This window comes from Canis lupus, chromosome 5 (genome assembly GCF_003254725.2).
Source record: "Canis lupus dingo isolate Sandy chromosome 5, ASM325472v2, whole genome shotgun sequence".
Lineage (NCBI taxonomy): Eukaryota > Metazoa > Chordata > Mammalia > Carnivora > Canidae > Canis > Canis lupus.
Window position 1 is genome coordinate 81,263,793 of NC_064247.1, and position 16,249 is coordinate 81,280,041.

At 53.6% G+C, this 16,249-nt stretch overlaps 1 protein-coding gene across 2 annotated transcripts; it reads right to left on the reverse strand.

Moving 5' to 3' along the window:
• Nucleotides 1–608: 608 nt before the first annotated feature.
• On the reverse strand, nt 609–11,705 carry PLA2G15 (phospholipase A2 group XV). Of its 2 annotated transcripts, XM_035715706.2 has the most exons (7): nt 11,461–11,598; nt 8,768–9,565; nt 8,045–8,201; nt 5,628–5,746; nt 5,281–5,379; nt 4,654–4,878; nt 609–2,547 (listed from the first exon to the last, which is right to left on the reverse strand). In XM_035715706.2, the coding sequence occupies exons 2-7, from the start codon at nt 8,919–8,921 to the stop codon at nt 2,036–2,038; spliced, it is 1,266 nt and encodes a 421-aa protein (XP_035571599.1). In that variant the 5' UTR covers nt 8,922–9,565; nt 11,461–11,598; the 3' UTR covers nt 609–2,035. The 2 variants fall into 2 exon arrangements, with proteins under 2 accessions (XP_035571599.1, XP_025282409.1); XM_025426624.3 differs by lacking the exon at nt 8,768–9,565 and having other exon boundaries at nt 11,461–11,705.
• Between the last annotated feature and the right edge of the window lie 4,544 nt (nt 11,706–16,249).

Here is a 16,249-nt window from a genome sequence, read left to right on the forward strand (position 1 = left end):
TTTGGCACCTGTCTTCAGTCCAGGGTGTGATCTTGGAGTCCCGGGATCGAGTCCCACATCGGGCTCCCTGCATGGAGCCTGCTTCTCCCTCTGCCTGTGTCTCTGCCTCTCTGTCTCTCTGTGTCTCTCACAAACAAATAAAAATTTAAAAATCTAAAAAGACAAACAAACAAAAAAACTCTAGGATCAAAAGATGCTGACACCTGAAAGCTGAGAGAGGACAAAAAAGGCTGGGAAGGAAAAAATATGTATATAAATAAAAAAGCAAGCAAGCAAGCAAACAAACAAACAAGCTGGGAAGGAGAGTCCAGCCAGGGTAACCTGCACGTTGTCCTCTGCCCCAGCTCTGAGGCAGCTTGTGGAATCTGCCAGCCACGCAAAAGTCACATTGCAATGGAAATGTTTCAGGTCCTTGTTCTTAGTCCCTGGAGGGGAAATAGATTCCAGGAGAACAGGCAGGAGGATGAAGCCCAAATACGTGCACAGGAGCCATGCTTTGGTGCTAGACCTAGGAACGGTCTAGCCCCTGATTGCCTGCCTCTCTAGCCCCTTTGCCCCTCTGCTACCTCCCTCCTCTTATGCTCAGAACAGACCCTCAGCCAGGGCACTTTACAGCATCCAGAACATTTTTATTGCCAGAATCAAGGTACAGCCTGCTTAGAGCTCCACGAAGAGCCCACCATCCAGGAATGAAAGGAGAGATGCTGGGTGTGTTCATAACAGAGAAAATCCAGCTCCACAGAAACCCTGTGGGAAAGCAGCACAGTCCAGTCCAGCAGCACAACCCCAGACTCTGGCTCTGGGGTCCCATCCTATAGGCTAGACTCAAGTCTTGGCCTATAGCCGTTGCCCACTTGGAGATGACTGCCACCAAGGCAAATCCAGACTCTCCATCCCTGCTATTATAGGAAGATCAGGGAAGCACCTCTGGAACAGACAGAAAACTACCAGGGGAGCCCCAAGCCACCCTGCTCTCTCGGGGGCCCACTCAAGGTTCTGGGCTAGTGTCTGCAGACTAAACACCACTGAGCTGCCTGGAGGGAGTAGGTGCTGTGCAGGATGGACAAGAGCCCCATCTCCTCTCAGCCCTGTGCCAGCCCACCCGGATGCTAGAAAAGCCCTAGAGTGGTAATGTGGTGGTGGGATTCAGGGTAGTTCTGAATGGCCTCAGCTGCATCCTTAGTTTTTCTTCATGAGTCCCTAAAAGGCTATGGGACTGGGCCCTGCTCTCATCCTTGAACCACAGTCCCAGGGCAAAGGGAACCAGCATCAATACTGTGGGTAGGAGTCCAAGGGAATCGAGGCTCCTGGGACAGAGTCCCCAAGAACTGGAGGGCCATCTGCTGCTCAATCCTGAGCTAGGCTGTTCTTAGAGGTGAGGGAGGTAGGAATGAATGCCCCAGGACCTGGGAACCATGGAGAACACAACTCGCCCCTGCCTGCAGGAGGAACCAGGCTGCCTCCAGAAAGCCACAGTCAGGCTCACAGCAACTAGGCCCTAGGGAAGCCAGCAGCTCCAGCCACCCACAGCCAGTAGCAAGCCTACCTGTTTATGGCCAGTTTATGGGAAGATCACCATAGGGACCAGCCCATCCCTGGGACCTTTAGGGACAGGGAACACAGCTCAGTAATATCCCTCACAGGAAGGCTGAGGGGCCAGGGCCTGGTGGGTGAGTGTGAAAAGGCCACAGGGGTGTGAGGAACAAAGAGGCCCCTGAGTTCAGGATTGGGGCCAGATGCCAGCCAATCCTTGCCTGTGGAGCCAGTCCTGAGGTCACAGCAATTCCAGCAGCAGCAGCAGCAGCATTCTTCCCAGCAGGGATCCCTCAAGTGAGTCCAGACTATTTCTTCCTTCCTCACTCCCACAAAGGAAGGGTAAGAAACAGTACCTCCCAACGGCAGGCATTTCACAACCCAAGACTGAGGACCTTTGGCAGTCAGTCACAAACTGCTAAACTCGTGGGCCATGATAGCCCCAGAGGACAAGAGAAACAGCGGTGGCCAGGCCATCCCCCAGTCCCGCCCGGCACAGGAATCAGGGCCCAAGGAGCACACGTTTCAGATAGGCCAAGGTAGTGGCATTGGCCAGCATCTCTATGTGCTCGCTGCCTGGCAGTGCCTGCAAAGACACTTGGTGCTCCTGGTGGCCACGCCAGGCCTGGCACTGCAGGGCACTCTGCAAGTTCACGGTGCCGTCACCGTCGCCAAAGCAGATTTTGGGATCACGGTCTGGGAAGCTCTCATAGTAGAAGGAGTCTGGCGTGGGGACACCAGTGCCATAGAGGCAGTGCAGCGGCACGCCGGGCGGCACCATGGCTTCCACCAGCCCCTCCGTGTCCTGCCGCATGAGCCATCCATCTTTGAAGCCAATATCCTGGAAGAACTGGTGATAGTCCCGCAGCGTGTAGTTGGCTGTGGGCGTATGCACGAAGATCTTTTCAGGTGACCAGGTGTAGTTATAAGGCAGCAGCCAGCTGGTGGAGACGGCTGAGCGCTGCTGCTCCCGGATCTTCAGGGGCCTAATGACGGGGATCCGATTGTTGTCTCCTGCAGGGAGAGGGCTGGCTCAGTCTGCGCTCAGGAACGCAAGCCTCCGGGCAGCACAGTCCTGCCAGGCCCTCTGCTGGGCCCCAGTCAGGGGCCCAGTCAGCACTCCCGCAGCGCTACACTGTCATCATCCTGTAACTTCCATGGTTCCCTTTAAGTTTGCTATATCTGGGAAACACACGACCATGACTGGTTTCTTTCCTTCTGCATTTTGTTACCAGGGATTTGGGCAGCACGTACCCACAGGTGATTCACTGTGTAAACGGTACCCCCTGAGCACTCGTCACCAGGCTTGTGGGCACAGACCTTCGTGAAGGTGAATCAGCAGGTTGGCAGCCCAGACACATTCTTCTTTCTCTTTTCTTACACTAAGTTATGAAAATGTCTTGTTTTGTTTTTTAAGATTTATTTATTTATTCATTAGAGACACAGAGAAAGAAAGGCAGAGACATAGGCAGAGGGAGAAGCAGGCTCGTCACAGGGAGCCTGATGTGGGACTCGATCCTGGGACCCCGGGATCATACCCTGAGCCGAAGGCAAACACTCAACCACTGAGCCACCCAGGCGTCCCTGAAAATATTTTTCTTTTCCTAGGCTCAGACCTGCAGCCAGTCACCCCCGGTCATACTCTACTCATCTACTCATCTGCCTGTCACTGACCCAGACGGCCAGGCCTGCAGGAGACAAGGCAGGAGGGGAGGCTGCAGGCTGAACGACAGTCCTTCTCACACAGGAATTCCAACAACACAGCCAGTGAGGCCTCTGGGGAGTGAGCTGGAACTTGGAAACAGGGGCCCTGTGATCTCTTCAGGACACAGCCTCCCATCTCCCCGCCCCCGCTCTGACTGACTTACACACCTTCAGCTCTGCCTTGTGGGGTCTGGTGGTAGGACCCCTGAGGAAAGGGAAGCCCCTTGCTAGTCCACCAGTCCCCTGTCAGGGCCTAACAGAACAGTTTCCCAGAATCTGAGGCAAAGCTCTAAGGGGACTTACAGGAAGGCTCTGAGCCCCACCACAGCTGTCTCAAATGTAGTTGTGCCCACATCTGTCTTTTTAGGTCCAGGTGGCTGTAATGAGTCCTCATTAGATCTGGATTCACTGTCCAGCCAATCCAGGGTCTACTACTACTGGGAGAGGCACTAGGTCTGACCTGACTGCGATTATCAGTTGACCAACAAGTAGGTGAGGCAATGCTAATGATAGGAGGAAGGAAGCTCTTCAGATGCTTGGCATAGCCATGGCTCCAGGCTCCTAAAGTAAGGGGCCATGGGCTCATCCCCAGGACTAGCAGAGGAAGGAAAGCCCCACGGCTACAGCTGGCAGGCTCTCACAGTCATAAAGAGGCAGGTGAACTGGGGAGGAGTGGGGAAGGAGATGGCCTTCCCCAATGCCAGGCAAGCAGGCCCAAAGAAATCTGCACCTGCTTCCTCCCTGCATTACCCACAAAGGCTCCCCACTGCCACAGATGGAGGTATAACTCATAAACAGGAAACTGTAGCCCAACCTTCCTTCTGTGGGGCTAAGGTGGGCATGAAGAAAGGGAGAAGGCGGGACGCGTGGGTGGCTCAGCAGTTGAGCATCTGCCTTCAGCTCAGGGCGTGATCCTGGGATCAAGTCCCACATCGGGCTCCCTGTAGGGAGCCTGCTTCTCCCTCTGCCTATGTCTCTGCCTCTGTCTCTCATGAATAAAGAAAATCTTTAAAAAAAGAAAAGAAGAAAAAGAAAAAGGAAAAGGGAAAGGAAAAGAAAAAGAAAAGGGAGAAGGCTCCCCCAAAGAACTCTGGATCAAACCAAGTTAGGCCAGCCAGGCTGGAGCACAGTGTATGTGCACACATATGCAAGTACCTGTGTGACCAGCAGTTGTGCCACTGCATGTACTCGCTGTAAACCAATTTACACAGATAACCAAGACCATCAGCTAGAGAGATGAAATTAAGTAGTGTTCTCTTTTGGAAGAAGAGATGTTTGGAAAAGTGTACCACTCTGGAGAAAGAAGGATCCTCATCCAAGAGAAGAGATACAAGGGGGCCCAGGAGGACACTGCTGAAGGAAAGAGGGCACCATCCCTGACATCAGTCCCCCACACTGGCTCAGGCAGGGTCTTACCTGAGGCCAGGACACGCAAAGTCTTGGCCACGCCACCCCAGGGCGCACCCAGTGCCACAAATGCTTGAATATACTTGTTCTTCCAGGCCTGTGGCTGCCGCTGCAGAAAGTAGAGTGTGTACATGTTGCCCATGCTGTGGGCAACCAGCACCACAGGTCCCCCATACAGCTGGTACATCTCCTCGATCATCTCCCGGAGGGCCAGGAAGTAGGGCCCGTTTTCATCTGTAGGCCAGAGCCAGGCAGCAGTCAGGAAAGAAGGGTCCTAGGGCCTGAACCACTAAATGTTCTTTAGGCCAGTTCCAGGACTCAGTGGGTGGGGAAAATGTTAAAACCCAAGTGGAAATGGTCTGGTTTCCCCTCCTTTTCCAGGAAGGGAGGAAACCTAGAAGCTCCTCTTCCCCTCCTCAGCCTCTTTATCTCTCCCCAGGGCTCAGAGGCCCAGGAATCCTAGGGTGAAGACTGGGGAAAGACCGGACAGATTGACCAGGGGTGACAGCTGTGACTGCTGAGCTGGACAGAAGGGCCCTGGGGGCAGGGGACACATGCCTCCAGGGCCCATGGTGGCTGTGACTTCCTCATCCCAACCTCCAAGGCGTCAGGGAGGAAGCAGGAGTGACCACTTACTTGGGGCTCGGCGCCAGTCGTAGGGGGCACCCCGGACATCCTCACCCCGTATATAGCCCCAGTCCACAAGGCTCTCTACCATGGTATGGAAATAGGAACCTGTAGACAGAAATGTCTGAGAATTAGAGAGAGTACAGCCAGTGCCAGCCACCCACACCACACCCAACAAGGAGACTGTGATATCTACTGTAGAAAAATCCTAAGGAGTGCTATAAGGCTCTACGCCTACACTGCTTAGAGACAGTTTACAGGCTATCCTTCCAAACTAACAGCATTCCTCCCACTCTAGGAATATAGCAGAACTTGCATCTCCATTCCCTTGGAGGGCATGAGGAAGGGCTACATACCCACACTACTTTTGCTGGGGTCCAGGAACTCCAGTGAGAAAGTCTTTCCAAAGCCAGGCACGCGTACATCCACACCATCTGGGAACTGGGTGGCCCGGGATGTTCTGTTGTAGACCAGCCTGTCGGGTGTGGGTGTGGGGGGGATATTGAGCTGGTGATCCAGAGGTGACACTGAACCTGGTGTGTCCTAATACTGCGCTGTTTCCTGAGCCATATTCCCTTACTACCCTTATATTTGGTAAGAAGTATAGAGGAGACTAAAAAGTAACAAAGCAAGTTTATAAAGCACAGATCAGAGTAACCATATCCGTCTGAGAACCCTAAGACTCATTCAAAGTTGACCCAATAACCCCCATCAAGGCAGTATTTCCTTCTCCATGTCATCCACCTCAGAATTGAGGTCTTGGATTGTGAAAGGGAAGTGTCAGGCCTGGCTCTGCCATCAACATATTACTTGACCCAAAAGGCAGTCAGCCTAATCTTGCAGGCTCCCGTTGCCCTATCTCCATAGATTCAGCTCTTGCCACCCACAACAACACATCGCAGGGCAAAGGAGGGGATACGTGCAGCATGCCACGTAATCAAACAGAGAAACCCCCACCTTAGAGCCTAAACACCTGTGGCTGCTATGTGGATGGATGGACGAGGCCTGGAAAAACAATGGGACAGGGTGGTGGGAGACAGGAGGAAAGCTTTGTGGTAGGCCAGGAACTCTGTTCTGGTCTCCCTGATACCAAGGAGGAAAATGTGCCCAAGAAAACACAGGCTACACCTGCCATCCCTGGTGGTCCTGAGTCTTACCCCCCTAATATCAGCGAAAGAAAGCTGACAAGATACCCAACATTGACCTAAATACTAGGTCTGGGGGCCCATTTTCTCTAGGGCAATCTGTAGATTAACTCAATGGCCACTCAGCAAATTATAGAAAACTTTCTAGAAAGCCAAAGCAGCTCTAAACAGGTCAGATGTCCAGTGAAGGTAGGCAAGCCCCTCTCAGTATCGCCTGACCCTTCTATTGGCAGTACCTGAGACCATGTCTCGGTATAAAAATAGAATTGCAGATCAACAGCCCAGAAATAACTCTGATCACATACAGAAGAAGAAAAAGGCAACAAAGCAGGTGTCATCAACAACATAGAAAGGCAAGGCACCTGGAGAACCAGCTAGTATGTCTCCGGGGAAAAAAAAGATTTGTGATACTCCGTTCAGCTCAAACATATACTGTGCACCAATTGTGTTCCTGGTTCTACTGCTATAAAGATAAAAGAGATACAACCTCCGACTTCAGGGAGCTGGGTCTTAGCTCAGGGTCACACAATTCTGGGCTTAAATCTTGGTTCTGCCGCTTACTAGCTGAATGGCCATGGGCAACTCTGTAACCTTTTTGAGCTTCCAGATGTCCCCACCTGTAAACAGGGTTGAAAACAGCACCTGTTTCATAGGGTTGCTCTAAGACTAAATGAAAAAGAGTATGTGATATGGACAGTGCCTATATTAAATAAGCAGTAATTCCCAACACATTATTGTCTTACCAGGGAAATATTCTTGGAAACAAAGTTTGGCACCTGATAAGGATGAAAGGAAACAGGTCTGGAGGAGGGGAAGGTTAAGAGCTCTGGGGAGTGGAAAGGGAAACTTGACAGAAGGATCAGGCTCAGGGTTTTCTGTTTGTTTGTTTTTTAAGATTTTATTTATCTATTCATGAGAGGCAGAGACACAGGCAGAGGGAGAAGCAGGCTCCTTGTGGGGAGCCCAATGTGGGATTCGATCCCAGGACCCCAGATCACGACCTGAGCCAAAGGCAGACACTCAACCAGTGAGCCACCCAGGTGCCCTCAGGCTCAGGTTTTAAAGGGTGAATGGAAGGAATTTACCAGGCAAAGGGTGTAGACATAGATTCCAGGCTGAAAGAACTGCATCTACAAAGATATGCAGACCTGGTATGTCCCAGGAGGAACAAGAAGCTCAGGGGCCAGTGGCCAACTCAGAGGCAGGGAAGAGGTGGAGGCTATGCTGAGGATATGAATAAGGCCCAGAGCATACCATCTACAGGGAAGGTGGTGCCTGGCTGGCTCAGTCCAGAGAGCACAAGACTCTTATCACGAGGTTGTGAGTTTGAGTCCCACATTAGGTGAAGAGATTACTTAAAGATAAAATCTTTAAAAAAAAAAAAAAAAAAAGGAATTCATGCAGAGGGTGTGAAGCACAAGGCATAAATTGGAGAAGGTGGGACAAAAGTTGCAGGAAAGGGAAGAAAGTTCTATCTGGGAGAGTGCAGAGGTGGGGCAGGCCAGACTGAGGAAATGAGAAAGGCAAGACCTCGGGGCCTGTTGAAGCAGGAATGAGACAGAAATGAGTTCTAGAGAATTTTTTAGGCTGTGTCGGTGAGCAGCACCCATCTGTGCCCCAGCCCCCACCTGATATTGTCAATCCAGCAATCAATGATGACAGGCAGCAGCAGTTCGAGATTCAGCCAGAGTGTGAAGTAGCTTTCCGTCCTCTTGGAGCAGAGGTAGTGCACAACCGTTGGCTTGTCTAGCTTTGCCTCCAGCTGGTTGCCCAAATCACCAGGCACTGCAGGCGGACACAGAGCATGCATGAGGCACTGGATCTGACAGCCTGGGGACCTCTGAGGCTTGAACCCAAAGGCCTTCTACCCACTGCCATCCCAGGTTACAGAGTAGGTAGGGCCTTGTTCACTCAAAGAAGGAGTGGGAGACAGGACAAAGCACTGGGCCACTTAACTAGCCAAAACTGAATCCAGGGAAGGCACTCAAGGACAGGCTTGTGGATGGGGGGCAATGAACAGAAGCACCTGCCAGCCTCATGAGAGCCCAGTAAGATTCCAGAGAGCAGGTCATCTGGAGGGCCCTCGCCTCTCGGCACACCTGGACCCTGTGTCAGAAACAGCTACCCTGAAACATCACACCATTCCAGCCACAGCCCAGTAGGGGTGGGTGTGACCAGGCCCCAAGGACGCCTTCTCTCTGTTCAAGCTGGTTAAGAGACCAGCTACACCGAGCCTGGTCTGCACAGAACACTGGGAACCTTGTGACACCTAAACCCATCCCCATGGTTTCACAGCCCCACATTAAGTCCCTTCCCAGAGTATTTACTCCCATTGACCTTCCAGGCCTCACCTTCTTCCACAAGCCATGCTCTTGACACCTTCCAAGCACATTTCCATTTAGAATCCATGACCACTGAGTGAACATCCAGATCTTGGCTCTCCTGGTCTCGGCCTGGGCTCTGTGAACCCAGATCTAAAGAGGGCATGCCCTCCCTGTACATCATCTCACAAAGTCCTCAGGGCAACCATGGGAGGCAGGTATGCACCTACCTTCACCTCCCTTAACAATACAGATGCAGAAGTGAGGAGTCCTCAGCACGATGGTGCAGAGACCTGGGTCATTATCTCCACCAAAGAGGAAATGGCTATAGGAGGAAGTCACCAGATTTGCTGTGCTTGAATGCCCTTAGTCCTGGACAGGCTGTGTGACCTCTAAAAATAGCAGTGGTCACTTCCTAAGCCCCTTTTTTGCTTATAATTAGGACATCTATGTACCTTTCACCTCAAATAACACTAGGAGAGAATATCTTTACTATGCCCACTTTACAGATGAGGAAACCGAGGCTGAGAGGGGTAGAAATGGCTTGCTACAGTCTCCTCCTGCCCAAGGTCTTCTTCTGTCTCTGCTTCTCTGGTCTCTGCTTCCTCTACCACCAATTTGGGCCTCACTCATAGACGCTGGTCACCCTTGGATGCTGATCCTCTGATGGCCAAGGTCAGGTCTATGCTTTGGGCCCAGAAACAACAACTCTTCCATCGCCCACCATGGGGTTTCTCAGGATTAATGCCAACAGCTTCGCTCTCTGAGAAGCGAGGCAGATCAGGATTCTGTGACTCTGGGTGGAGCTTGAGGCTCCTCCACCGTGACCTAGGATAACCAAGAACTGAATGAGTTAATGAGTGCAGTTGGCTACCCGCATCAGGAACCATACATTTCCCAATGCCACACCCTTCATACTCAAGACTCCTTAGGCCTACCCATGGCTTCCTGTGGGCCTGCAGGATAAAGTCTAGATGACCCAACCTGTCACGGGCTCTGCACAATCCACTCCTCCCCCAACTCCATTCCAAACAGCCTGGACTGCTTACTTCCTTCCCTCTCATATGTAGTTTCCTCTGCATGAAACTCTCTCCTGGCCTCAGCTCTAACCACATACTCCAGGAAGCCTTCCCTAACTGGGTTGGTGGACTCTCTGTGCTTGCCCAACACAGATTTCATCTCTGGGGATCCCTGCAAGCTTAGGGAACACATGGCCATGTCTGCCCAAATTCCATGTTGAACCTGGAGTATTTCCTGGCTTAGAGCTCCTGGTGGGGGCCCACCTAAGACCACACAGCCTACCAACCCTACCCTTCTATGACCTGCATCATCTCCATTTAAAAACTCCCATTAGAAAGAACACAGGGGGCACACCTGAGTGGCTCAGCAGTTAAGCGCCTGCCTTCGGCCCAGGGCGCCCAGGGCGTGATCCTGGGGTCCGGGGATCGAGTCCCACATCCGGCTCCCTGAATGGAGTCGGCTTCTCTCTGTGCCTCTGTCTCTGCCTCTCTCTCTCTGTGTGTCTCATGAATAAATAAATAAAATCTTTAAAAAAAGAAAGAACGAGGGATCCCTGGGTGGCGCAGCGGTTTGGCGCCTGCCTTTGGCCCAGGGCGTGATCCTGGAGACCCGGGATCGAATCCCACATCGGGCTCCCGGTGCATGGAGCCTGCTTCTCCCTCTGCCTGTGTCTCTGCCTCTCTCTCTCTCTCTCTCTGTATCTGTCATAAATAAATAAAATATTTAAAAAAAAAAAAAAAAAAAAAAAAAAAAGAAAGAACGAACGAACATAGGGGTCATGCTGTAGCAGATTCAGTATGTAGCATATACCTTAAAATGTCTCTGCCCTTGGGAATCCTGGTTGGCCACCAACTCAATACTTGAATGAAGCATCCAAGGCCCCCCAAGACAGAAGTCTCACCCCTGTCCACCGCCACAAGGAAATAGCGTGGCTCCTGTATAGTTGCAGGGGCCAGGACCAAGGGGAGGATAGGCAGGGGAGGTCACTTAGTCTCAACATAGCCCAGTCCAAATTGGTGTGGCAGGGATGAGTACAGGCAGGTTTCTTGACGTCTGTTCATAGCGATTGTCCCAACCCTAACCCCTGTCTTTAGTCATCCTCAGGTTCCCTTACGCTCCTGCCTTAGGCCTAAGGTCACTCACTGGCTAGGTTTGAGGGTGGGATAAGGGAGCCATTCTTTTCCCAAAAAGCTTCCTTTCGGTAATGTCTCTTGAAACATACGGGCTGGAAGGGTGGCGAGAGAGAGAGAGCGAGAGAGAGAGAGAGAGAGAGAGAGACTCCTAGCCATGCCCAAATCAACAATGAGGACCCTGGGGATCAACTCCGAGAACACCCCCACCCACAGCCAGGCACCGGCCCTCGGGAGTGGGGCCAAAGGCCCTCGGGTTCTCCAGCTAAAAAATGGGCAGAAGGCGAGGCAAAGCTTGGGGCCGACGCGCACAGGCGGACAGCCGGAGAGTCGGCCCCAGCCCTCGCACCTACCCCACGATCCACAAGGGAAGGCGAGCGGGCAGCGGCGGACCACACCCGCGCCCAGCACGGCCGAGGTGGAGGCGGACGGACAGACCCAGGTGACAAGACTGACAGTCATACGCTCCCCCACCCCACGCTGGGGGCAGATGCAGACCTGGACGGCAGCCCCGCCCGCATCCCGTCCAGACGGACGCACGAACCAACGGACCCGCCGCCTGGACGCGCTCACCTAGCACCACCGGAGGGCGGCGTCCAGCGAGGAGCGCCGGGTCTGCCAGCAGCAGGAGGAACAGGAAGCCCCCCGGGAGCAGCGCCGCAGGGCAGGGACCGCGGCGAAGGCCCATGGCGGGAGGCCGCCGCTCCAGGTCCCGGGTGCGGATTCAGCGCTCCGTGCTCGCGCCTAGGCCCGGGCGGCGGCGACGCGCTTAACCCCGCCGCCCGCACTCGGCCACGCGGCCGGGCCAATCAGGGCCCGCCTCCCCGGCCGGCCGGCCAATAGGGAGTCGCCGCCCGGGCCGCCCCTCCCCGTCGGAGCTCGCCGCCCCGCCCCTGCGGGTCCCCGGCCAGCCGCTCGGACCGCGCCGCGCGCCGAGCGCATCGATTGATCGGGGCTCAGCCGCGCGTCTCGGCGGTCCCCGAGCGGCCAGAGCCGGGTCGCTGCTGCCGGATGCGCAGCCCAGCCCTGTGCACCCGGACCCCACGCTGCGCAGCCCTCACGTCCGAATCCTGGCTCGCCCCTGACCTGGGGTCTGGAACGGGTCGGGCCGAGCGCGGATTCAGTCCAGTGCGGGCCGCTGCTGGAGAACCGTGGCCAGAGCAAGGGGAGGGAGGGGAGAAGTGAGTCCTGGAGAGTTATTTGGCCTTAGGGGACCGGGAGCTGACCCGGACCTTTGTGCAATCCCCACACCGATTCTTCACGCCCTGCCCCTGACGGCACGTGGGCTCAAGCAGCGTGTCCAGGGGCCCCGTGCGTCTGTCTGTCGCCTGGAGGCCAGGTCAACGTGTTTCGCCTCCAAGTGAGAGGGCTTCCGGGCCCAAAGTTGTAGTTGGAGTCCCCCCCGCCAGACCGAGCAGTTCTGGTGCCCCGGAGAGGTGGGCTTGAACCTCCACCCTGCGGCCATGGCCCATCGGCAAATTGCCCAGCAGAGCAGGACAGGCCTCGTGACCTTGGAGTCCACCTCCCATCCCCACCCCACTCAAACTGGGGATCCAGAGAAGACACGTAGACTCTCTGCTGGAGGAATCATTAGCAAACAGAATGGGCAGTATTGACAGCTGGCAATGGGACCAGCACCATGGGTCGCTGTAGGATACGGAGACCAGTATGTTTGGAGACTGGAAGTCTTGATCCTCCACACACCTCCTCCAGAGGGTCAGACAACACCCTGATCATCCTCTGGCTGGTCTTAAGACCGCTAGCCAGCCCCTTCTTTCCTTCCTCCCTCCCTTCCTTCCTTCCTTCCTCTTGGTCAATGGCTGACCCTCACTAGCCTTTCAGAGTACTCCTGGATGAATCAACTCACCATCTTGGCCTGCCCCTCCTGCGTTCTTATAGTGAAACACATTGGTGGTTGGTGTACACTACTCTCCTAAGGTCCAACTATCTCCCTCCGGCCCTGGCAAGGGCCCAAAACCCCTCTCCCTCATCTCCAACCTGGGCCCCAGAAGAGGGGGTGCTGAAGACCAATCTAGTGCAGGCCCACAGTGGAAAACCACAGAGATCCTTTTGCCAGTACTAGAGATAGGCAGGGGCCACAGTCAAGGGTTAAGTGGAAAGAGGGTAGGCATCAGGATGGCCTGGGCTACCTTGGACTGTGGCCAGACTGAATGTCTTATCAACTAAGTAACCTCAGGTGACCATGGGCCCTTCATAGGGTGCCCCAGCCCCCCAGGCCCTGCAGATAGGAACCATAGTGATTTCAGGGAGAGGATGTCAAGACCTAGCAGCAATGACCTGTGCTGACACTGTGGAGAGGGGAGGAATCAGAAGGCAAGGATGCCCCCTTCTCACAATGACCTTGTCATCCACATGATTCCCACCCCCCCACACACCCCTACCCCCTACTGACTGCTGGCCTGGGCTCATCCTGGACTCTAGATACTATCCTGATTCTCAGACCTACAACCAAGTGGTCACCAAGTCTTGCCAGCTCTACCTTCCCAAAGCCAAATTACTTTCATCCCCATAGTAGCCTCTTTGCTAATGTCTCAATTTATACCCTTATTCCTATGGGTTGCTCTCCATGTGTCAGGCTGACCCATCAGACATTAAACTGGGCCCATCACTGTCCACTTACCCCCACTCACAACCCTTCTATTGCATGCATCATATGCATCTCACTCATAGTGAAAGAAGACCCTGCAGGGGACTCTGGCCTTTTCCCACAACTTTCACTTCTCCTCTTCCTCAGCTCACAGGTCTCCAGCTTCTGCAGCTTCCTCACTGCCTAAAACAGGACAATCTCATTCTCACTCTGGACTTCAGCACTTGTTGCACTGGAATCATTTTGCAGCCCCCATTTTTGGGGACTCAACTGAGCTCTGCCTTTAGGCCTCAGCCCAGACATGACCATTGACTCTGAAGCAGCCCCTACCTGGCTCCCATTAGAATATAATCAATGGAAGGAACCCTTCACCTGCCTGTTACTGGTACAACTGCCTTCTTGGTTACTGGCTCCCATCAGCACAGTCCCAGGCACACAGCAGGTGCTTAACATATATTGAGTGACTGAGTCATATACCCCATTCTCCAACACTTCCCATTTCTAGGACATGGTCCTGATGCCTGTCAGGCCTGGAGGAGATAAAGGCCTGAGAGGTTCACAGGGCTGGTTGTGAATTCTGGAAAACACTGGGCAAAGAGGGATAATATTCCTGTGGAGGAGAATATGCTGGGCAAAGACCAGATGTAGGAATAAGTCCAGAGACCAGGGAGCCAGGCCAGTTGTGCTACCTTCCTCAGGTGAGAATCCAGCCAACAGCCTTTGCCCTTTCTCTGTTACCCTGGGCCCTTTGCATTCATTCCCTCTTGCTCACACAAATTCCAAGCTACCCTGTCTGGACCAGGTGGGTGCCTGGGTTTAGGGCAACCTAATCAAGACCATGGCTTCTGAGCTGGTTTGGTAGCCAGAGCTGAACCTATTTGGAGGCCAAATGATTCTCCCTAAAGCTCACAGCTCATCAGGCTCCTATTCCTCTGCTGTGGGAGCCTCCCTGGGGTCACAAGAGGCCAAACACTGACCAAATCATGACAGAAAAGGGGCCCAATCCCTGGGTGGTGCAGCGGTTTGGCACCTGCTTTTGGCCCAGGGCACGATCCTGGAGACCCGGGATTGAGTCCCAGGGCGGGCTCCCGGTGCATGGAGCCTGCTTCTCCCTCTGCCTGTGTCTCTGCCTCTCTCTCTCTCTCTGTATGACTATCATAAATAAAAAAAAAAAAAGAAAGAAAGAAAGAAAGAAAAAAGAAAAGGGGCCCAGAACAGGCTTAGGCATCAACAAATGTTACGTGGTAGAAGAATTATTAGAGATGGGTCTTGAAGAATAAATACGAATTTGCCAGGAAAACAAAGGGATGAGTAGGTGGGTGGGTGCTCCAGGTAGGGTATGTGCTAAGTACGAGCAGCAGCCTGCAGACCTGGTCACAGTAAGTGTGTCTGGGACACAGGGCGGGTGGGAGTGGAAGAGAGGTTGAGGGTCTTGAAAACCAAGCTTAAGAACTGGGCCTAGGTTCAGGTAGCCGGGAGTCGCAAAGATGCTCAAACCAGAGGAAGGCGGTGTCAAGGGCTTTCCCTTTTCACTTCTGTCCCGGAGCTTGGCCCGGGGTTGCACTCTTTGCACTCTCCCGTGCAAGTTTCCTCTCCCAGCTCCCATCACCTGGTTCGGGCGACAGGGTCGGTGCGCCCTCTGGTGGGTGCTCAGTGGAAATTCGGCAACGGCGCGTAGCTGGGAACCTGGGAGGGGAGCAGAGCGCGGTCGGCCCCGAGGCCCAGGAGTTCAGCAAGGCGATCACTTGCGGGCCACCCACCGGGCCACCGGGCCGCACAGGGCGTGGATGGGCCAGAGCCGGCGAGTGCAGATCGCCGCAGTGGATCCCACAAGGCACCCAACGTAGAATCCTCTCCCACAGTGGGATATGTTCTGGCCTGGGAGGGAGAGGAGGGGGCTTTCACACCACTCATCGATACCCGGTAGGTCAAGACCCACACTCCGGGCCCCACGTGAGGATCCCCACCTTGTGTCTGCCCCAACCTTCATGTAGGCGGCTGGAGGGCCAGTTGCCTTCGTGGAAATGCCTCGAAGGGCTGAGGTAAGGATGGGATTCTGTGAGTGTGTGGCCTGGCTCACATAACCAAGTTCCTTTCCCTCAAGTACCTGGATTACATTTTGGGGAACGCTACCGGCTGGACCTTTGGAACCTTGCTCACCCCTTTCATGTATGTTATTATTTCCAATTCATTTGACAGTTTGTGAACCCTAGTAGCTGGGTTGGGATGAGGGCTGTTTCCCAATGAAATACAGAAATCTCAAACTCCATTAAGGACCCCTGCTACAGAGGAAAGTGCCTTGAGAGAAAATCTGGAAGAGCAGGGATTAACTGGGGCAAGGGACAGGTGGAGGGAAGCTCAGTAGAGGAAAGATCCTTAGCCCCAGGGAAGGTTACTAGTGTGAAATATCCAAAGGCTGACAACGCAAAGCAAAGCAAAGCGCTTAGACAACTACTCGTTCATGAAGTCTGGATCAAGCACTACATGCCAGGCACCATGAAGGGCACTGGGGATGAGCCTGTCCTCCAGGAACTGAGTTCCCGGTGTGAGTGGTGAACGGAGACAATGATTTGCTGTGGTAGAAGTTACTTTAGTTTTGGGGGAAAAGGAATGAGGATTGTTTGGCATTCATGGTGTGATCCGGGAGGATTCATCTAAAGATGAGTAAAGGAGGTCAGCAAAGCAGGGGCTCTAACCTTATTATTATTATTTTTTTCTAACCTTATTTTTAAAAATTTATTCTTTCAAGAAGAG